We start from the raw sequence: 22,791 nt of genomic DNA, 5'->3' as shown, positions 1-22,791 counted from the left end.
AAATGACAGTGTGAACAGCAGGGTACTAGAATATAGTTTCTTTTGTACAGTTCATCACTGAATGGGAATGAGAATTCTTCTGTTCCAGCCTGCAGTTCAAGCATAACAATTACACTTTTAAGAGTATTCATGTGAATATAAATCTCTAGACTGTAGATTATCTGAAGGCAGTGATCAGATATACATAATTCAATGTGTAACTCCAGTTTCTACCACAATTCACGGCACATAATGGACACAATAAATACACGTTAAAGGATTTTTCTTGAATGAATATAAAGAGTTTATTCGGTGCGTATCTGGGTATACAACAACAAATATTAAACAACAACTTTTTTTTAAACTTTTTGTGCACAGGACAGAAAACTGCCTGTACATGCTATGTCCACTTTTGGAACACAGATTTTAACAATTATTAATGCACAAAATCTTACATATCATGCAACTCTATGCCAAGATTCCAACTTTCTTCCATGCAACAGATATGAAGATCTAAATGGAAACCTAGCTAAGTCTTAAACACTTTTCCAGAAGCAGGTATAAGTATATGTTGTTTAGGGGTAACCAGTCTTAACATTTCCTTGTACACAATATTCACGTGCCAAATACAATGACAGGAGGACTCATACGTACACAGATAAGACATTTCTTATTTTAACAACACAAACGACAACATCACAGTTCCACAGTTACCGTCTTTACACAAGAAGCCACAATAATAGTTTAACATGATAACACAAATGGAATTAAGAGAAAACTACACTTGAGGATAATCTTGATTTTTAAGTAATCTTTACTGACTGGGGTTGACAACACAACACAATTTCTACGCACAAAGTACAGCACAAGAACTTGACCAGAATACTACGAATCTAAAGGGGAAAAATATGGTAAAATCACAAGAACCTTGAGCCTGAGATGCCAATTCAGCTTCAACCCTGAATTTGGTTGAGTTGGATTAAGTGACAGAGAGTCAATAGAACCATTGAATTTCAGAAATCATAAAATTGCAAAATAAAGAATACATATGAATCAAGCATAGATAGAAAACATTAAGCCAAGAAAACAACATGGTTCACAGAATTTTGTTTGCCCCTACAAAACACGGAAGCAGTTAATTTTGTTCTATTTTCTTTTTTGTTTGTTTTGAAGAACAATGGTGGTCTTTTCAATTGTCTTGGTTGGAGAGCAAATTTTTCTTAATCAGCATTAGTGCTGTGAAATGTTTTTGGTTTGTCTTCGCCTCAGCAGAGGTGAGATCATGAGAAAATTGGGCAGTCCTTCTCCCAGATTTAGTTCACTGATCAGGCTTGGCACTGTTTTTTTGCACAAGCTCGATCTAAATTATGGGGCTTTTGGATGGATGAGAAGGTTTGATGGCAGATTAGAATAGTGAATTCTGCCTTGTTTGTTTGGTAAACGACATTAACAAATCTCAACTTTCGGGTGAAGGACTGCTAGAATTCAACAGCACCTGGAGGTAAGGTTCTGTTACAGAGCCCTTGTTATGCCCTCACTGGCTACGTTGATTCGTTGTGGCTCATAGACTTGCCTCCGTTCAACACGCCGGAGACACTTCTGCTCTTGGTCGGGGTCCCGCTTCCAGATCGGGAGAACTCCGTGAGGTCATGCAGAGACGGCTCCTTGTACATGGCCACTACAAAGCACAGAGACACAGGATCAGAGGCCATCGCACTGGCCCTCAGCTTTCCTTCTACCCACGGGGCTTCCCTGCTGGAGGCCAGACCTGAGAAATGCTGCTTTCAAAGACTCAGTAGAGAGCGGACTGGACCAGATGAAGCAAAAGCCAGTCTTGGTACAGAGGCATGTAGAGAATTCTAAAGCCTTATTTCCATCACTGATGGTTTTATATGAAAAGTGAAAGTGAAAGTCACTCAGTCATGTCTGACCCTTTGCGATCCCATGGACTATACAGTCTATGGAATTATCTAGGCCAGAATACTGGAGCGGGTAGCCTTTCCCTTCTCCAGGGGACCTTCCCAACCCAGGGATCAACCCAGGTCTCCTGCATTGCAGGCGGATTCAAGTAATCTGGCTCCAGAAAATGTGCTGTCAAAGGGCGCTGTGCTGACTTGACTGGGCAGACTGCCCCTCTGGTAAACCGCTCTTCTAACCTCAGGCCAGTAACCTCTTGAAGGGCTTGCTCTGCTCTGCTCTGTCTGGATTTTCTACCCCTTTTCCACTGTGTCTCACTCCTTCTGTCATCTACCTCCTGCAGGCCATTCCTATCCCTCACACTTTCTCACTTGCTCTGTGTGTGTGTGTTTGTTAGTTTCTCAGCTATGTCCAACTCTTTGTGACCCCATGGACTGCAGCCCACCAGGCTCCTCTGTCCATGGAATTCTCCAGGCAAGAATACTGGAGTGGGTGGCCATGCCCTCCTCCAGGGGAATCTTCCCAATTCAGGGATCAAACCCACATCTCCTGCATTGGAGGCAGATTTTTTACCAACTGAGCCACCACGGAAGCCCTCTCATTTGCCACCAAGCTGCTAATAATGACCGATAAACAAAACTGTGAATGAAAACTGTTGGGACAATAGTGTTGGGCCCATGGAGGTTTCCAATAAATGTTAAGTGTACACGCATTTGAACATCTGTGTTTCTACCTATTTTGGTATACCTTGAGATTTTTGGCTGTCCTGAGTTAGCAATTAAGCTATTTCCACATAAGTAAGGTGTTACCACATGTAGATATATTGGGTTGGCCAAAAGTTCATTTGGATTTGGCCAAAACAAACTTTTTGGTCAACTCCAATCAGGAGATTAGATGTTCCTGTCAATGCTTTAATGTTCTTTTTAAGTGTAACATTTTACCGAACTTTTGTATAAATGCCTCAGGATGGCGGAGAAGGCAATGGCACCCCACTCCAGTACTCTTGCCTGGAAAATCCCATGGACAGAGGAGCCTGGTAGGCTGCAGTCCATGGGGTCACGAAGAGTTGGACATGACTGAGCGACTTCACTTTCACTTTTCACTTTCATGCATTGGAGAAGGAAATGGCAACCCACTCCAGTGTTCTTGCCTGGGGAATCCCAGGGACTGCGGAGCCTGGTGGGCTGCTGTTTATGGGGTCACACAGAGTCGGACACGACTGAAGTGACTTAGCAGCAGCAGCAGCAGCCTCAGGATGGAAGGATTATGTTCCACTTTCAAAATAAAGGATTGATTTCAATTCCGATACTCATTTCATCTGGTATACTCTCAACTTTACCTTTCAGTGGTTTGGGCAGAAAGTGGGCTGCAGGCTTGTTCTTCTTCACATGGTTTCCTTTCATGATCTCTCCTTCTTTGTTCAGACCCAGATACCACCCTCGGCCTGACTGCTGCTGACGGTATATCATCGATGAATATGTCACGTAATAATTTTCAAACACTGATTCTTTGAATTTGCATTCAGGTGTGAAATGTTCCTACAAGAAAAGTAAATAAACAAAAGCTCAATATTTAAAGCTATGAATTTCACGGAGAACCATATGGTATTGCCCTTCAGGAGTTTAGGACATACTTTGTTAAAGCTTGTTATGACTGGCATTCTATTTTAACAGCAGAAACTATTATCATTGGAAACCGAGACTATATATAACATTTCAAGTGATGCTTTATAAAAAGCCCTAAGTGCAAGGACTACTGATCAATAATTAGCTCTCTTTGTAATAAGGTACTGGAAAAATGAGGACCAGTCACATAAGTGTAATGTATTGGATAAATAGAGGAGCCAAAGATTGAAGAGACAAGCATAAAACTGTCACATGCAGCTTTGTTCCCTTCAAGATTAAATATAAGAAATAAACATCTCATCCTTGTCTTTAATTTTCATAGATTGTCCAGTTGCTATATGCTATAATTTTCAATCGCACCAGGCTGAAATCTGTGTTACAATGCTGAATGCTTAGATTTCTAAAGAGATGTTACTAAGAAAGACTAACTTTTACTTTTAGATAAACTAAACTGATTTCTTTTTTTTTCAGATCATTGGACCTTGACTTAAAAACAGAAAAAAAAAGTCCCTCATCATCCCATCCTTGCCTTACAGTAACAGTTCACACAAATCAATATAGAAGCAAGGAATTTACAGTAATTCTACAAGCAGACATGAGAGAGCAGCCCAGGGGATTTTGAACCTGACAATGTGATTTTCTGCCATGTGTGTGACCATGTTTTCTTTGGATTTCCCCATACAAATGAAGGGTTCCTGACCCAACAGACTGTTTCTGAAAACCAATAAAACCAGAAAACCTTCTTTTAAGCTTTGCAATATGTGTATTATACAAGAAATAGCTATGTAAAATATCCATTTGTAGACAACATGAAATGAACATCAGATTTTAATCTCTAAGTAATCTGCAGGGTAGCAGTGGGTCCACTTGGAGTCCAAGATAACGAGGAAAATGCTAAGTGAGTTTCTTATGACAGTGACACCAAGGATGCCCTTTGATTCTTGCTGTTTTGCTGGGATCTGATCAGGAATAAGCTTTGATAAAACCTGAAAAAAAAATCCCACCTTGAATAAAATATTGCAATCTTTCCAGACACCTGTCTTTTCTGAACAATGCCTCCATGGTCCTACCTTCCTTCATTTTCATGTTAGGTAGCATTCCAAGCAAAGTATACTATCTGAGCAGCAGTATCAGAGAATCATTTCAGCAAAGAGAGACAGATTCCTCAAATGAGGCTGCTTTTTTTCTTAATGTTAAATAATTGAACACTTTTCTTTTTTTCTGGAAATCCACAAAATCTGTTTCACTCAGTAATTTTACTGGTTCTTCCATCTGGCTTCCAGAGTGCCTGGAACAGAGTCATCTTTTGGGATAATTTCAGTCTAGGGGCATACTCGATAGAGACTCAGAAGACTCACACAAATTCAACCTACTCAAGAAGCAATGTACTTTGAAGGCAACTATCACAGGATAGGAACCAAAGCTTTCTATTTATGGGCTGTGAACACTCCTCTTTGTAGAATTCTCAACATAGGGAAAGCCAAGGTATGCCTACAAAGAAATATGACTAAAATAGTCTCCACGTGTCCTCTGGGGATGAGCACGATTGCAGAGAATGTTGGTTTTGCCTTGCCTAGAGTAAAATGACAACTTCATGTGGCATTTTAAATTCTCCACAATGTACTCGTTACCATGCCTTCAGTCTGTGCCTTTGTGCCTTTATAGACCCCATTCACGTCATTTCTTGGATCTCTCTACCAACTGGCTTTCCTCTCATTCCTCAAGGTTGAGCTCAAATATGACTGCCCCTGAAATTATATATGACCTCTTCTAAGTCAGAACCGATGACACTTGTATTTGTGTTCCCAGGAACTCTTATATCCATCTCTGGCATGGCCCCGTGACTCGGACATGTGCATGCTTGGCTCTGGAAGACAAGGAACTTGTCTTTTATTTCTGAATCTGCCTTTCAGCCATCAGTGACTGATCATATTGCCTAGCACACAGCAGACCATTCCGTTATTGTTTACAGCAGGGGTCCTCAACACCTGAGCCACAGACCAGTACCACTCCGTGGTCTGTTTGGAATCCGGCTGCAGAGAAGGAGGTGAGCGAGCAAAGCTTCATCTGTATTTACAGCCACTCCGCATCAGTCACCTTAACTGCCTGAGCTCCACCTCCTGTCGGATCAGCAGCGGCGGCATTAGATTGTCATAGGGGGGCGAACACTACTGTGAACTGTGCATGCAAAGGACTGAGGTCCTTAGGAGAATCATCCCGAAACCATGCCCCGCCCCCTCGCCACCCCTGTCCTTGGAAAAAACTGTCTTCCACGAAACCAGGCCCTTGTGCCAAAAAGGTTGGGGACTGCTGGTTTACAGGATTCGCATTGCAGAGGTTCAGATTGACGTATCAGAAACACCGGGATTCAGAAGTATCAACCCAGTAAGAAGACTGCAGGGAATTTCCTGAATACCACAGAATGAAATCAGCTGTATGTAGACGGAGGCCGTCATTGCAGGGACAAATCCTGCTTGGGTGAATTCGAATCTGTTCAGAATAACAGATACTACACAGATACTGGCACCTCCAACATGTGGAGGAAAAAAAAAACTTGGCAATTGTTACAACTATTGGAAAATGGCAAGGAAGGACTCAATGAACTGAATGCTCTGTCACATCCTGGCAATTTCTTAGTCATCACCACTAAATTTGGACTCAAGAACTCAGTAGAGAGGGAGGAAAATGAGGCCAAAAAAAGAATGTTGAAGCAACCAAAGCAGTGTTCTGTTCTCGGTGTGTGACACTGTCATTTTATCCAGTGCTGAAATGAGTAGGCAGAAGAGGCTTGATTTTTATCAAATGTGGAAAGATGTGAACATCCCACCCAACACAGGAAGGGCCACCAAAGGGAAGAGGGGTATAGCTGCATCTCTGTGTCTCAGCAGTGGTTCACAGAAATAATAGAAATCGGATTGAACCCTAACCAGAGAAGCCTTATTCACAGAATACCAAGTAGACCTCTGGCAAGCAATCAATGTTTGATTGATCTGGAGATGATTATTAGTGCTCTGGAAAAAAAGGTACCAGAGTGGCCTTGACATGTAATAGGCACAAAACAGAGGCAGCACTCATTGCACTCTGTATTGAATAGGCATTAGATAAATACCGGCTATCATAATAAATGAATTAAAAAGACGTCAAGCATTCCCTGCACAGCCACGAAGAAATTACTTGGCATGAGTACAAAAGAAAAGGTGCTTTATGTCTTCTAACCTTTCATGCATTGATTTCTCTTAAAAGTTGTTTACCACTCTTGCATATCTATACTTATTTCAGAGAAATAATGTTAGTAAGGTTCAGAGGAATAACTCTGAAAAAAATTCAATCTCTCTAAACTCTCTTTTCTGTAATCATCCTCTCTCTTCCCCCTAAAGTTCAAGGTTAGTTTTTTCCTCAGTGATTATCTAACTTTTTTATCCACAGAATCCATACCAGTTAATGACAGTGATTATATTTTGAGTAAAGAATTAAAAATCTACATTTGCAGAATGAACAGATCCAGAGCAAAATCTAACAGTACCATTTTTTTAAACCAATGTATTCACTATTAATGGCAAAATAGTTCTTTGGAGGTTTACCACTGACAAGATGAAAACATCTGAAACCCTCAACATCAGGTCAGTAGAGCATACTAGAGAATACTTAGAGCTACAAATGGTGATGGTCAGCTGCCCTCAGTGGGGCATATTAGACTTCCACACAGACTTTGAGAATCAAGTGAATAAGGCATTCATGCAATCAATAATGAAGGATATATGCAAAGAGCCCCCCAGATTCAATGGTGTGCTAGAAAGCAACTTTGTCCCAGAAGAAAGGCTCTGGACCTGGGATAGTAATTTACCCTGGTGCCTTGAGTTGCCCCTGGCACCAAGGGCACAGGATGGAGGAGATGAAATAGCTCTCTGGCCTCCTGGAGCTGGAGCCGGGTCAGAAGAAGCATGGGCTGTGATGGTAGCTTCCTGCAAGGGAGCCTACGAAGGGCCTCGTCACTCCGCAGGGGATGTGAAGCTGTATCCTCCAGAAAGTGAAAGTGTTAGTCACTCGGTCGTGCCTGACTCTTAGCGATCCCATGGACTGTAGCCCGCCAGGCTCCCCTGTCCGTGGAATTCTCCAGGCAAGCATACTGGAGTGGGTGGCCATGCCCTCCTCCAGTAGAGCCATAACCCAAATGGCAAGAGCTCAAAACCGTCTGTATATCATGTACATCATCTCCACGTGCTAAACACGTCCGGCATACCACAGCGCACACATCACAGCTAAGTGCCTTCTTGATTGAAAGAAGTCATTGTGGGGGCGGGGGGTGGGCTTCACTTTCCAATGTGACGGATGCGCATTCGATCCCTGGTCAGGGAGCTACAAAGCATCACATAGAAGCAATATTCTAACAAACTCAATAAAGACTTTAAAAATGGTCCACGTTAAAAAACAAAAAGTCATTTGGCGAACACACACCGTAACAGCAGCTTTTTTCATACCTTTGCCCCCAGCTTTTGTACTTGCAGCTATGCTACCAACGGACAGGGTGGCAGTGTTTTACTTGAGTCTGTACCTCACTAGGCTTTGAGGATTGCCAGGAATATCGTGACTGCTTTGAACACGTTTCTCTCAAAAGAAATCTTTTTTAAAAGGGTGGTGCTGATTTCCTTGGATCTCAAGAGACCAGCAGAGCCTCCTTAGGTTATCCATACATAAAATGGCAACACGAAGGTCCTAGGCTGTTGAACAAAGCCTGAACACTGAATGTAAGTTTTTGCATATGTAGACACTATGTCAACTGCACAAATACTGGTAGAGATGAATGTGTCTCCATACGTTTTGTTCTATTCACATGTCACATTTTTAGTGGCATCATAGAACACAAAAAAACAGTTCATGGGTCGATGAGTGGGCATTTTAAAACCTTTAAAAAATGAACTCAATAAAACATGATTTCTTCTTTTCAGCAAGTTCTAGAAACATAACTAATCTATCTCGCCCTTTACTTCTCTCACTTCCTTCTCTTTTCCTCCTCTCTTCTGGCCACATTTTCAATAGCCTGACGATCCAATTAATTTAACAATTATTGCCAAGAGCAAGGGTCACTCTTCTGATTCTCAGCCATGTTCTGATGACAATTAATTTTCTAGATTTAAAGTTAGTAGGTTATTCAACCAGGTCTGACTTGTGTGTGTCAATTATTCCCCAGCCTAATGAAAATAATATGCAGATTAACATTAGATTTTCAACTCTGTTAAAAAAAGATAAAATAGAATCTTAAAATATAAGTCATACCCATGAGGGGTGACCCCATAACTACCTATATTCTCTATATAAGCTTCCCTTCTATCGGTGATGTCAAAATCCAGGATTAATTATTATATGCAGGACTTTGATGTTCTCTCCCAGGGTATATTTGATGTGAATGAACTTCATTATTACTAAGATCAAAGCACGGGAAGGGAGAGGTTGGGGAAGAGGGAATCAATACTTAGCCAGTACACTGTAGCTAAACAAAATTATTAATTTATGATAAACAGAGTTTGGTTTGTTCACTCAAATATCCCTGGACTGTGGGATACTTGAGGGCAGCTCCGAGCATGGGGCCTGGCTTAGAGTCAATGATCAGTATATATCTAGTGAAATAAACAAAGAAAAGAATGGAATTTCATAGGAAGAGGACTTGGGAGATAGCTTATACAGGTCCAAAAAAGAGTTAAACGTGGTGGGATATGAATAGAGGGCTGTTTGAGAGGAGAGACTGACAAGTCAGAACTTGCCTGCCAGGGCAGAAAGAGTAGGCGATAAAAGGAGGAAAGCAGCCTACAGATAAATTCAATTTAAAAAACTGGAGAGGGAGGAGAGAAAGGGAAGGACGGAAGGAGAGAGACAGAGAGGGAGGAAGAGAAAGGGGACTAATAAAGATAAAACTGAAGCTGAAGCTGCAAGAATAAAGAGATTTTCTGGTAACCAAGATATAGGCATTAAACTCATACTCTTGGTCTTTGGCTCTGCAAACAGCTAAACACTGCAACTAAATTGTTTGCCTGATTTCTGTAAAAAGGTAAGGAGGTGGGATGGGGACCAATCCGGCTGACCTTACTGGATGGTTGGACGAGGTGGCAATGAGATGATGTATATGAAAGAAGCTCTGAGAATTGTAAAGCCCCATAAACATGAAATGTGTGATTACTTCTGATAATACATGCCCAGAAAACCAAGGCAAAATAAATACATTCTCTCTTCTTTTCAAAGTTCTTCTGCACTCTGGAATCAATTTCTAAAGAAAGGATCTGCCTATATTTGTTTTATTGCCATGGAAGGAGATCAATTCTGCCCCAAATGAGGACTGCATGTGAATGACACTCGGTGTTTAGCGTTCTCCTCCAAGCTTGGCTCCCCAAAAACTGTTTTGCTTCCTTCCATTTGTCATTTTGGTCTGCAGTCGGCTAAAAAGGCTGCAGTGCTTCAAGCCACAGCACTAAAGAGATCAAGTACTGAAAAATGGGCTTCGTGAAATACCACGTCACAAAATGACTTCAAAGTACACGTGCTAGCTGGCAACCGTTTGCAATGAAACAAATCATAATTAAGAATATGCACATGGGACTATTTCTCCTCATATGTTTATAGTGAAACTTCTCAGTAGCATTTTTGCATTCCAAGGTATCTAACAGACATTTTCATTGACCTTATGTTGAGCCCACAAAATAGGGCACCCCAGTATTGCCTTTCTTGAACTCGTCACAAACAAAAATGAAAAAAAAAAAGAAATGTTAACGAGATTGTCAAGTAAACAGAATTAGGATGCAGACATGACCACCTTTTAGCCCTGGGGTTCATTGAGTCCTTTGTATTGGCTGGTTCTAGATTTTCATCTATTTCTGTAGAGCAGTCTCATGAAATATTAAATTCTACAATTCGTCTTATAAAATACATAGAAATAAGCTAGAATAAAGCAGGAATCAAAACAAAAACACTGCCTCCCTTACAGAGCCTAAGAAGAGTGATTTTTGTTGTGATTAAAAATAAATGATTCTTAAAAAAAAAAAAAAAAAAGATCCTAAGGCCTCACTCAGCTCCAAACCTGGTCAGCAGATACATTCTGAGATGGAAGTAACTTGCTGAGATTTGTGATGAAGAAGTGGGATAGACCACACATCTCCAGGGCTGTGTGATTGGTCCAAGGCAGTGTCAATCTGGTCCAAGCCTTGCAGAAGAATACAGATTGGCTAGGAATCCAATTAGGTAGCAGAAGATAGATTTCATTTTATATAAGATATTACAGAGACTATGTGGCCATCATACTTTCTTTAAAAATCTTACTAGATTAAATCTTACTGCTGAACAAAAATCTGTGCATGGGAAAGCATTTTTTCTCAAGTGAAGAACACTTCTCTAAAGTGAGTAACTTTCTCCAACTTTTTTTGTCTATAATGTGTATTAACTCGCAGTGTTGGTTTTTCTTATAAGCAGGGCTGACCTCTGTACTTTGAAAGGGGAATCAAATATCAGATATGATCTCTAAAAATAAACGTTCCTGTCTTTTGGCTGGTTATTGGAATTAATCTGTGACTATTAGCTAGCTATTCTCCATTACTGTGATGCTTTCTAGTTTGTGGCAGGATTCTTCTGTAGAAGAACTTCAGAAAGAAAAGTGAAAGTGCTAGTCACTCCGTCATGTCTGATTCTTTGTGACCCCTATGGACTGTAGCCCACCAGGTCCCTCTGTCCATGGGATTCTCCAGGCAGGAATACTGGAGTGGCTTGCCGTTTCCTTCTCCTGGGGATCTTCCTGACCCAGGGCTTGAACCCAGGTCTCCAGCATTGCAGGCAGATTCTTTACCGTTTGAGCCATGGGGGCGTCTTCAGAGGAGGATCTAAACCCATCAGCAAGAGAATGACTTTGGAAGAATTTGTAGTCACCAAGAGAATAAACTTATAGGCTGTATTTTAGATAGCTCTTCCAAGCTCCTTCCCAAATGTTCAAAGCCTGGGAACTGTGAAAACTTTCCCTAGACATCCAACAAACATGCAAAGGAGAAAGGTTCTTTCTGCACAGATCAACTGAAAAAACTCTAGCAAGGTAGATGGCCTATTAAAAATAAAATTGTACCCAGGTACGTGCATCAGGCGCCTGTTCTAGTGCTGCAGGCCACTGTGAGGGTGGTAATTCTGATTTGTGTTACATAGTGGTTGAGTTAGATTTGATAGGGTCTGTCTCTGCAGAACAGAGTCATTTACAATAGCCAAGAGTCTACTTCAAAGACTTTCAAAGAAGACTTCTTATCTTTTCTCTTGCACAGGTAGCAAAGCAATGCTTCTGCTCAGAAGGAAGTCACTACTGTGCGCTTTCCACTGCAAACCAGAAAACCTGGAGTCACAGGGCAGGGTGCAAAGGCCTCATCTATAAACCAAGGATGAGAAAGATGTAGAGGGCTATGGGACAACCACATCGCATAACACCTGCAAACAACTTTTGGGGACAGGAAATTGTACAGAGTCCTGTTTCCATGTAGAGAGCACATTTCCACTAACATTTGCCCCTTGAAAGGAGATAATGAAAGGATGCTTGTGACAGTCACTTACCACGAGTCTGAGTGGCATGATTATTCACTAACTGAAGACTCAGATGGAAGAATTCATTCTCAACTATTCCTTACTGAGAGCCTATGGTGCACCGAGCACGGTGGGAAGTCCCTTTGCCTATATAATGATCTAATTTAATCTCAACAGCAGGCCTCTGTATGAGCTTCAGAATGGAATGACCTCCCTGTGGCCTGCGAGAGGAGTTCTCCCACCTCACAAGGGAGAAAAGCCACAGGAAAGAAGCCCTTATGAACTCCACTGCAAGTGCACCCTGTTACCCCAACAGTCACTGTGTAGACAAGCGCTGTGATGTCAGTTCTCCTCTAAATGGATGGTTCCAACATTGGCTGAAGGGTCAGTCCTTCCTCCGATTCGTGTGTCCTGGCTCTCTGAACAGCACAGAGCTATCTTCGAACCTGTCACATCAACTTTCCAGATTCCTGACTTTGGGCAGCTGACCTGGGCTCCGATCCTGAATCTCTAAGAGGAGAATAGCAACACGTGCCTCCCAGGGAGGACTGCAGAGAGCATGGAAAGCAGCCAGCACACATCGGGGTGCTCACAGACTATGGGGTCCTTGGCCTTGCTTTACTTTCCTGTTCGTGTGATAGACAGGAGAATGCAGTCTCCTCCCCACGACCGTCCCAACTTCAAACTGATCTGGAAACGGGTCATCACTGCAAACAAACAGAGTAAAGAAGTGCCTTCCCAGTTCACAGAGCTTCAAGTTACACATGAACTATATGGGTGAGAATGCCTTTCGTTAGTGATTCCTCTGCAAGGGTGACAATGCACACATCTTTCATTTGGGGCTTAAAGTATCCTAAGATTCTAAAATTTGAATTACTGTAATGTGTATCAGTGAACCTGCATGATATTAAAGAGATTTGTGAAATAATCCAGTATTAACAGGCCAAGTGACATTTACACATCTCATTTTAATTACTATGCCACAAAAGTGCAACATGATTATTCCATTTCTTTTGTTCTAAACCACTGTTTTGCTAGTTCTACTTTCGTCATGTAGGTTACTAATAACAACAATCCTGAAAACTCTAATAGCTCCTTACCTTTAAGCAGCACCTACTTTAACAGTTTTCTACAAATGCTTCAGTAGTTAATGGCATTCGAGTGACAGATAAGGGAAAGTTTAATAATGATGACAATAAGAAAGGTAATGATTACAATGGATTCGGTAGACTTTTTTTTTTCAGTTGAAGAAATGAAACCAGAGATATTAATGCACTGGAGTCTGGCTTTCACACTTTCATTTAGAGAATGAATCCAGAGCAGGGAGGCAACTCCTTCAAGAGGAAGCTGGAATCTGTTTAAGGTAGCTGGTGTTGACATGCGTGTGTGTATGTGTGTGCTCAGTCACTCAGTCATGTCTCTCTGCAACTGTAGCCCACCAGGCTCCTCTGTCCATGGAATTCTTCAGGCAAGAATACTGGAGCCATTTCCTTCTCCAGGGGATCTTTCTGAACCAGGTATTGAACCCACATCTCCTGCATTGGCAGATGGATTCCTTACCACTGAGCCACCTGGGAAGCCATGTTGACGTGCAAGAGACCCTTATTTTCAGGCAACTTGATCTCTAAGATGTTTTCAGAGCAGAAAACCACCGAGGACCCAGCAGTGCTAACAGGCCCTGGGCTGCAGAGGAAAGGAAGAGCTTTAACTCAGAACACAATCCAAGCCTGCCAGGCAATGTCCCATGGATCCTAAGTAATGCGTCCATGGAACATTCTCTTAGTTTATGCCATGAAAACTTGACTCTTCTATGGCAAAATATTCATGTCTAAATTTCAGTACATTTGGGTGCTGATTTTCTTTTCTTTTCAGGGACCTCTCTACACTCAGGGTTTTTAGGGGATGACCCCAGAGAACTTTTACTGACACTAGCCTTCTGCCTCTTTGGGTGCAGAGGTGGGTAACTGGTAGAGCGAAATAGAAATCAGCTTGATCGGAGTCCTGTGTCTGTCTGTATGTTCTCAAGAGACAGACGGACAAAAAGAGAAGCGGGGGTGAGGCAGACAAAGAGAGAAAGACAAGAAGAAGTGAGAAGAGAGAAAGTCAAGGCGATGAGTTCTTCTTTTTCCCAGTTCTATAATCCTGAGGCCTTTGAGAAATGCCTGCCATTCCCCATCCTGCCTCCACCCCCACCTGCACCGTACAGGGGGAGAGGGAGAAAGTGAGCCATTTCTCTTGTTGGAGAAAATTTGTCTCCTGTCCAAATTGCAGGTTGTGCTCAGACATCAGGGGAAAATCTGAGAAGCCACCCAGGGCAGGTTGTTCTTCTGTAAAGTTAGCATCTATAGAGGAGCCTGATAAACAAATAAACCTATTTCTTCCTGGAGATTTTCCTCTGTGGAAAGTACATCCATCTCTGAAAGAAAAGAAAAAGGAAGTCCAGGTCTTTGGAGAAACTCAGGATTAGTATAAAGTTCATTAAAATAAGACACTTTGATATATGAATGTTGTTATCATAAAGTGAATTATATTTTCATAGAAGGATGTAATGTTCAGATGTGTAGCTATGGTGCAGTGAACAACAGTTCCCTATTTATGACCAAACTCTTGTCACCTGTGATGCTGTTTATGCTTCTCATCACCTGATACTATTGTTCAAGAGAAACCACAGCGAAAAACGCAATGCTTTACAGCAGTGTTTAGACCAAGTATCCAGCTACAATTCATAAATGAGCTTTCAGTAGCTTAGATTGAATTAAATTTGGTCTGTTCTGGATTTCCTGAAATACCGCACTATTTTTAGCTTAATTTTTTGAAAGAGTTTTGATGTCATTCAATTTTGAAATAGGCAAATTACAGTTCTTTATCAAAATATGCAATTTCAATTCTCAAATATTTGTTACCTAAGTATTACCGGAGTTGAAAACACAAGGCAAGGATACAACATAACCTATGAGAATATATCAAGATGATTAATACTGCATAAGCTTTGCACAACCATGATCTATTTGGAATAATTTTCAGCTTTCATTTTCAACAGTGTAGATTGCTAAAGCATTTGCATGAGAATGCAAAATACATAAATTATCCCTGCAGGGAACACTTAAAACTTAAGGTAATTATATAGCATAGAAGTGATTTCAAAGAACTCCAACAAAATAACAAATAATTCTACAGTCACCCTTTACAATGCTTATTATTCTGTGTTACCAGTGATCTTGACCACTAAAATCCCTTTCTTTACAATTATATTCACATTATCAATTCTTACTTTGTTCTTTTACCATCAAGCTCTTACAGCTGGCCCTGAAAATTTGCATGCTGTAAAAGCTGAACTAGACAGCTAGTATAGATGAATTCCCCAGTTATATTCATGCTGTGAACAGAACCATAACACTCCCTTAATATATCTTATCATTGCACTTTTATACTAAACATGAATCCAAATCAAGTCCTATTTTTTACATTCCTCCTGTTCAAAATCTTTTAATGGCTCCCTGCTGCCTACAGGATAAAATCCAAAACTCCCTGGCCTGGCGTTCAAGGCCCTCCATAATCTCACACATGTGTTCCTACAACTCTAGCATAAGATTCCTCAACTCCAGCCAGATTGGAGAAATAAGGCCAGGACCAAAAGGAGCAGAGATTTTTCTTATGAATGGAAAAATATCTCCTCCAAATCAATTAGTATGCTTTGGAGGCTGGGATATTCACTGTGATTAGAGAAAATTACTGGGTCATAGGGAATATATAACTAGTCTCTCCTGAGTTTCTTAGGCTCTGCATTATTCTTATTTTTTTAAATTCAAAGAAAATGTCTTGCACTTCTGCAGCATCCCAGCCACCTCGTGTCTTGGTTCTGCACCCTGTGACTTAACAGGGCCTGCCCCCAGGTATGGAATTTTCTGGAGGCCACTTGGTAATAACCGGTACCTCTTCCTTTCAAGGCACAAAGAGAAAAGAGAGTCAAATGTCAGCATGTCAGGAACCTCCAGGCTCAGCTTCAGCCAGAATGCAAAAGCACTTTACAACTATTTCTGAAGACTTTTCACAGTATCGAGGAAAAGGGTAATGAAATTGTATCTGAACAGAAGGAAGCTAAATTATTTATCTCATACTAATTTTTACCAGATGGCTGGTGATGAAAAATCTATACTGGCAAATCTGCTGTATATATTAAAGATAATCAAGGGGGCTAAAACTTTAAATGGTCACAATATATTTGGATTTAGTTTTATGGCTCCTATCGATTCCATACATAGGTTCTTCTAAGTGCATGTGATTGGGACACAATAAATCATATCATCAAATCATTAGGAGCTGCATCTTCTATTCATGAATCACATCAGCACTTGGATTGTGTCTCTTTTTTTCTTAAACCTGCAGAGAGAATACATTTGGGATGTTGCCACACAATGTTACCTACCATATCCCTCTGCATCAGAAGGTTGCAAATGACACTCTTTCCCCAAGAGAAGGAGGAGATCACAGTCCTCAGAAGGAAATTCCCTCACCAAACTTCCAGCAGAACCAGTTAAATGCTGACTTCTGATGACAATAAACCATTGAGGACTGGAAGGGAGATAGGGTGTACCAGATGTACATACTTTTCTGCTCAAGTGATGTCTCCAGGGAGTGGGTTGTGTGGGTTCAACATCCAATTTGGGCCTATCATGGATCCATTTCCTCTCTGTTCTGAAGCCCACTACTGGAAAAAGCCCACCCTTGTTCTTTGGTTGACTCTCAAATGCCAATTATTCAGGAAAGGCTAGAATACTTTCGATAACACGTGCTGGTTCATATCAAACAAAGCACGTTCACGTGTGCCAAGCCACTTGATACTGTTCTCCACGTAAAGCAGGTAAAAGTGCTGGCCCTGGCAAGGAATCAACGTGTATACCGAATCCCAATGTATGATTCACCTAGTGAGTCAGAGCTTCTCTGAACAACATCTTTATACAATGCATGAAGACCAATTGTCTTACATATCATTTCATGGGAGTTATATGCCTTCAAGTCAACGAAGACTGTTTGAGTGCCTGCCACGTGCACTGTTTTTCCTAAACTAGATGTCAATACTCACGGTGCTTTAGCACTTTTGGCAGAGCAGCTGCTGTCCCCCAACAGTTGTCCAAAGAGGACTTTTGGAGCTGCAGTCAGAACTCATACAGTGCCCCAAGGTGTGTTCTTATGGTGAGAGACAACAGGTCAAAACTGAGTTCCATAGTCTACAGTGGCCAAGCAAGATACAGACCTACTGTGGGTTCTTCCCACTATGACAACCTGATTGATTGAGCATTTATTTCATTTGCAAAAGATTCATTTAGTCATTTCATCTGTTATAGTTAAATGTTCTACTGTCAGCAGCAGCAGCAGCAGCTAAGGAGTTACCAATTGCTCAAAAAGTGTGGCGATTCTGGGTCAAGGTACAGATTAGAATGGCAATAGCTTATATTGACATGTAAAAACAAATCCTTCAGAATCACACCAAAATAAAGTTGCCACTGTGACATTACCTCAAGGAACACAGAACCCCTACATTCTATGACTAGCTAAACTTGAGTCAATTTAACCTAGTAACTAACTGCAAGTGATACTGTACACCATATGCCAATATAAGATAACAATGCTCCATCCTTAAACCACCTTCCTACAGGGCGATGTTACTAGTACTCCAACCGCCAGCAACAATATGCTGTAAACACACTTTGATGTTGCTGAAGTTATACTTTCTGCAATTCTGATCTATTGAAAGAATGGTTTCAGAAGCAAGGTATTTGTGGAAAAGTCATAAGGAAAAGGCATGAACAGGTAGGCTGTAAGCTAAGTGACCAGAATAAAGGACAGTATAGGGATTTCCCTGGAGGTACAGTAGCTAGGACTCTGAGCTCCCAATGCAGGGGACCTAGGTTCGATCCCTGGTCAGGCAACTAGATCCCACATGCCACAACTGAGACCCAGCAGAGCAAAAAAAAAAAAAAAGACAGTACAAATACTCCTTTGAGTAAGCACTAGCAGAGTTTCAAGTCTCAGAGCTTTGGGGTGACTCCATAGGCCTTGCCCAGTTGTCACAATCTTTGCAGTTGTTCTAGCATTAGAAAGAAACAGGAGGGGACAGATCAAACAGATGTGAAGCCATCAGCACTTTGTTGTTTACCTTTGCACCAACACGTCAAATCACGTGTGTGGCTCCAATAAGAAAGCAGAGATGGGGCACACACAGCAACCCGTCACGGAAGGACAGACATATACACCAAGTCTGTGTGAGAACTGCAGATTACATTTTGTCTTTTTAGCAACATTAACTCTCTGTTCTTCTAAATAGTCTCAATGTGTATCCACAGTTGCTTACTGTATTTTGAATGAGCAATAATAGGATCGATTTTCCCTGAGCCTGAGTCACAGCCTGGTAGTAAATTAGGTGCTCAGGAAGGTGTGTTACTTCCTTGAGGCCACTGAGCCATCATTTAAGGCATAATACACTTGCTTTCGTTTATGAAGATGCACTGACTCATTTCAGTAGGAGTTGTTTTCCCTGTACTGCTGATGGCTGAGTTAAAGGAATGTACTCTTTTTTTTTTCTTCCCTCCTCTCAGTATGGATGAGATGGCATGGGCTAATAACATATTCTTGCCACCTGTATTGTGACCCTTGGAGCAAATGCCCATGATGTTTGGTTAAAGTTTGAGGTTCAATCTGTAGCTGCAGAACAGAGTCCGTGAGCGCTGGGGGGAGATTGTAGATTCCTCCAGAACATCCTCTAATTGTGTTAGCTGGTCACCAATGCCATAAAAGCCATCCTTGTAGTAAAACATTAATTTACAACATAAGGCAAATTGTGTCGCTCCACTACTCAACACGCTCCAATGTCTTCCTTTCTCACTTAGGGTCAAAAGCAAAGTCCTTACCTTGGACAATAAAATCATCTGTTATCCGATCCTGGCTACTTCTGCATTCTTATCTCTCACTTGCCCATTTTTTGTTTGTTTGTTTCTTTGTTTTCACTTTTTTTGGCTTCTTAGCTTGTCCCATGAATATGCCAACTATATTCTCACCTACTTTGCAACCCCACAGACTGTAGCCCTCCTGGCTTCTCTGTCCATGAGGATTCTCCAGGCAAGAATACTGGAATGGGTCATCATGCCCTTCTCCAGGGGATCTTCCTGACCCAGGGAAGGAACCCAGGTCTCCTGCATTGCAGGCTGATTCCTTACCATCTGAGCCACCAGGGAAGCCCTATTCTCACCTCTATCAAGAATTTTTTTTTCTTTTAGACACCCACCTGCACCCTTCCTTCCTGTCCATCAAATGCCACCTTAACAGAAAGGCTTTCCCTGATGACCCTGCATGAAAGTTGTCCCTATCTCTCAGCACACCCTTGTCCCTCAAACACTGCTTGTTCATTCTCTAAAGCAAATTATATATGAATTTGTTTATATCTGCTGTCTGTCTATCCCCTCTAGAACATAAGCTCCTGAGGACAGGGGCTATGTTTTGTTCATTGTTGCATTCTAGAACCTAGAACAGTGCATCAAGCTCTGTATTCATGCCATAGAAATGTGCTGAATGAATAGATGGATGAATTCTGGTGGCCTGATAAGTTGAAAGGACAAATCAGCCTAGATTAGTAAGGTCTCTGCATAAGTATTAAGGAATTAGATCTGTCATAAAATGATGTTTCAGCTCCTTTGAGGTACAGTTATCAGGGCTTTCATTTTCACTGTGGTTACGAACTGCATTATAATTATAAACCAGCATCTCTATGCAGAGAAACAGAATAAACCTTTACTAACACTCTTTTGAGCTATACATGAAAGGCTATTCATAAAAAAGGGTGGGTCAAGATGAAAGGAAACAGCTAAAAAGAATAATACCTTTGAAAAGTATGCCAATAGGTAATTAATCATTGAAAGCAGCAAATCCTGATGGCTAGTAAATTTCAAGGGCTTATCTCAGTAATATATGAAAGTGCAATCTCCTCAACATATTAGAAACGTCAGTTCGTTGTACTGAACAAAAGAATAAATGAAGAATACGTCTTTCCAAAGAAGATGCTATTATTTTTGAGGATTTCATTAAAATACATTAAGTAAAGATTAAAACAGTCAAATATCGAGAGGAGTTTAGTCAGGGACCCAGTGCTTCACTCTGATGTGTTCTTCATGGGGGTTTAACACCTGGTGTGACTTGGGCTTGCTCTGCACAGAGCACAGGCATCTCAGGCTGAACAGGTGCAGTGTAGAAGGGACCACATCTCATGTCCTTGCCATGGACGACATTTTGTCTGCCACTGAGCAAAACAAAGATAAGGATTTCTGAAGAAAGAGGAATGTTGAAGAAGAAAGAAATGCCACAACTTGCTAATTAAGTACAACGGAACAGGAAAACCACTTTGGCGAGCGGTACTTCAGATGTTGTTTAGAGACAGGAAGAATTTGAAAGGAAGCATTAAGTTAAGGAGAAGGAAAAAAGAATGGTTTCTGTTTGGACCCACTTTGCATAAATAAACATCAAAATCTGTCAACAGCAATAAATGCAAACCATAACCACTGTTTCACTCACTGGACAATCGTGACTGTGTGAAGCAAGTGTGAACATCAGGACGCCGCTGCAATGTGCCTGGTTTAACATGGACTCAGAAGGAACTTTATCTAACCAAATGCCTGGGATGGTTCTGCCAGTAGCAGAAGTTCAGGGCCGTGATCCAGGTGTAATGAAGAGGTTTGGCTGTATTCCCTGGGAGATAGTCTCTTTTGGATATAAACTAATGGACTAGATACTGGAACCTTATAAAATAAAGCAACATATATATTAAGCCTCTAGCAATTCTTTTTATGGAAACTGGTTTTTAAGATATGCTGACTTCAGTCAAACGTCTTGGCTTGTTGATTTTGACACACTGGGAAAAGGAAAAGTGGATAACCAATCCTAACTAAAGGCTGATGGCAAAGAGCAGTCCAGAGCTGTTGTGCTTTCCAGTCTTCTTCTTCATTGAATGTTCTATATTAAGGCAACTTTGCACCCCGGTTGAGAAAATAGGTTTTCAAGTCAAACAGTGGCAGAGCACAAATTAGAACCCAGCTCTGTCTAACTGGGTAACTTTGGGTAACTACTATGACCTCTGGCCTTAGTTTCTTCATCTTTAAACTGGGGAAAATAACTTTCTTCATAGGGTTGTTGGGAGGATTAAATAGGTTAAGATTTGCACAGGGTTCCCTTAATAAGGAAGACAATTTTCTAAAGCGAATGTTTTAAATTCAGGAATGAAAGGCACTATTGTGGGACCCTGGCATTCCTATAAAGCACAATTACTTTGTGCTTGAATAAAACATCGGGGCAGTGAAAGCTGCTAACCAAGTCGTGTCACTTCTCTGTACAAGTCACAGTGGGGCTGACAATCAACTGGCGTCTGCAGTCTGCATCAATTCTGCTTCCGGGGTGAGGGAGGGGATGGTTTAGGTGCTTGGTTCAGAAAATAGGGTGGTGGCAGGTACTAAAATTCAGTGAAGTCATTTCTGGGGTAAAGTCTGTTTTTCTTTCTCTTCTTAATCAGTCATCCTTCGAGCAGAGGTTAGGATGGTCTCCCTTCGAGAACTGAAACAATGAGTTGTTAAACATCTGGCTAAGAAATCCCTGGGGGGTTTCTCTGGCGATGCTCTGCCACTCCTCTGCTCTTTCTCAGCTTTTCAGGAGTGAAGCCACTTCTCCTGTTGCCAGGCAATGAATTCCAAGAGCTTAATTTGGATGGTGACTACTAAAAATGCATCGAAGTGCACCTTCTTGCCTACATCCTAGTTCCTAGGCCTTTCTTGTTTTGTTAAACGTCCACATTTAAAAATACCATTCAATGCTGCACTGCAATGGTGATCTATCATGATAGTCTTCATCTGCTAGAGCTCAGGTATTAGTGAAAAAGGGACCTTGAGTGGGCGCTTGATTGTAAATAATAGTATAAAGTCTGTTTCTTCCAATTAACTCTAAACTCAGAGAAAGCAGGGGCTGTGTTTGCCAAGTATCAGGAAATCACTGGATGACTGCTTGGATGGGTGGATAATGGATGGATGGGAATATGTATACTACAGGAAGCTATCATGAGAGAAGCAGAATGACTGCAGATCTAAAAAGAGCAAGAAACATATCCTTACTAACCAGCTAAAGGAAAACAAGAAGGAGCTCAGATTAGGTGTATAATTTGGTGAGACAATCAATAGCAGGTGGAAAAAGTGAAAAAAAGAGAGGGTTAAGATGGGCTAAGAAGGGGCTACCAGGGTTGATCTGTGAGTGTGAGGGTTACCTGAGAGGGACAATGCCCTTAGAGGCTGCTCCTCTAACCAGATTGTAGCCAGTCAGTATCAATATTACATAATGATGGTGAAAGGATAATTAATTTCTTAGTTCAGTTCAGTCACTCAGTCATGTCTGACTCTTTGCGACTCCATGAACCACAGCACACCAGGCCTCCCATTACTTAGTATCCAATGAGAATAACTATAATTAATATGTAAGTATAATTATTGTGTTGCATTCAACCTGAGGTTAATATTTGGAGCTCAGTTGCAAATATTAATGCTTTGCATCTGTTCACAGCACATACGTTGTTATGTTAAACCTACATTGGGGGACATGAGTGGAGAACTTATACCTTCTTTGGGGCCACTCTTGCATGTGGGAGTCATATCTGTGACACTAGGATCCTTCATGCATTCATTCAGCAAACATTTACTGAACATGT

At 41.3% G+C, this 22,791-nt stretch overlaps 1 protein-coding gene across 4 annotated transcripts in view; it reads right to left on the bottom strand.

Annotated features, from left to right (window-relative positions):
• Window positions 1–259: 259 nt before the first annotated feature.
• FGF13 (fibroblast growth factor 13) overlaps window positions 260–22,791 on the bottom strand; it is an 833,122-nt gene continuing 810,590 nt past the window's right edge. For all 4 annotated transcript variants that reach the window (XM_081565116.1, XM_081565114.1, XM_081565115.1 and 1 more), the window contains 2 exons: window positions 3,236–3,434; window positions 260–1,657 (listed from right to left, as the gene is read on the bottom strand). In XM_081565116.1, coding sequence (XP_081421242.1) covers window positions 1,521–1,657; window positions 3,236–3,434 — 336 coding nt within the window. In that variant the 3' untranslated portion in view covers window positions 260–1,520. The remainder of the gene's footprint in view (window positions 1,658–3,235; window positions 3,435–22,791) is intronic.

Source organism: Giraffa tippelskirchi, chromosome X (assembly GCF_054371585.1).
Source record: "Giraffa tippelskirchi isolate mGirTip1 chromosome X, T2T-mGirTip1v1.2.pri, whole genome shotgun sequence".
Classification (NCBI taxonomy): Eukaryota; Metazoa; Chordata; class Mammalia; order Artiodactyla; family Giraffidae; genus Giraffa; species Giraffa tippelskirchi.
Note: the sequence above shows the minus strand (reverse complement) of the source record. Positions and strands in the feature narration are given on the sequence as shown.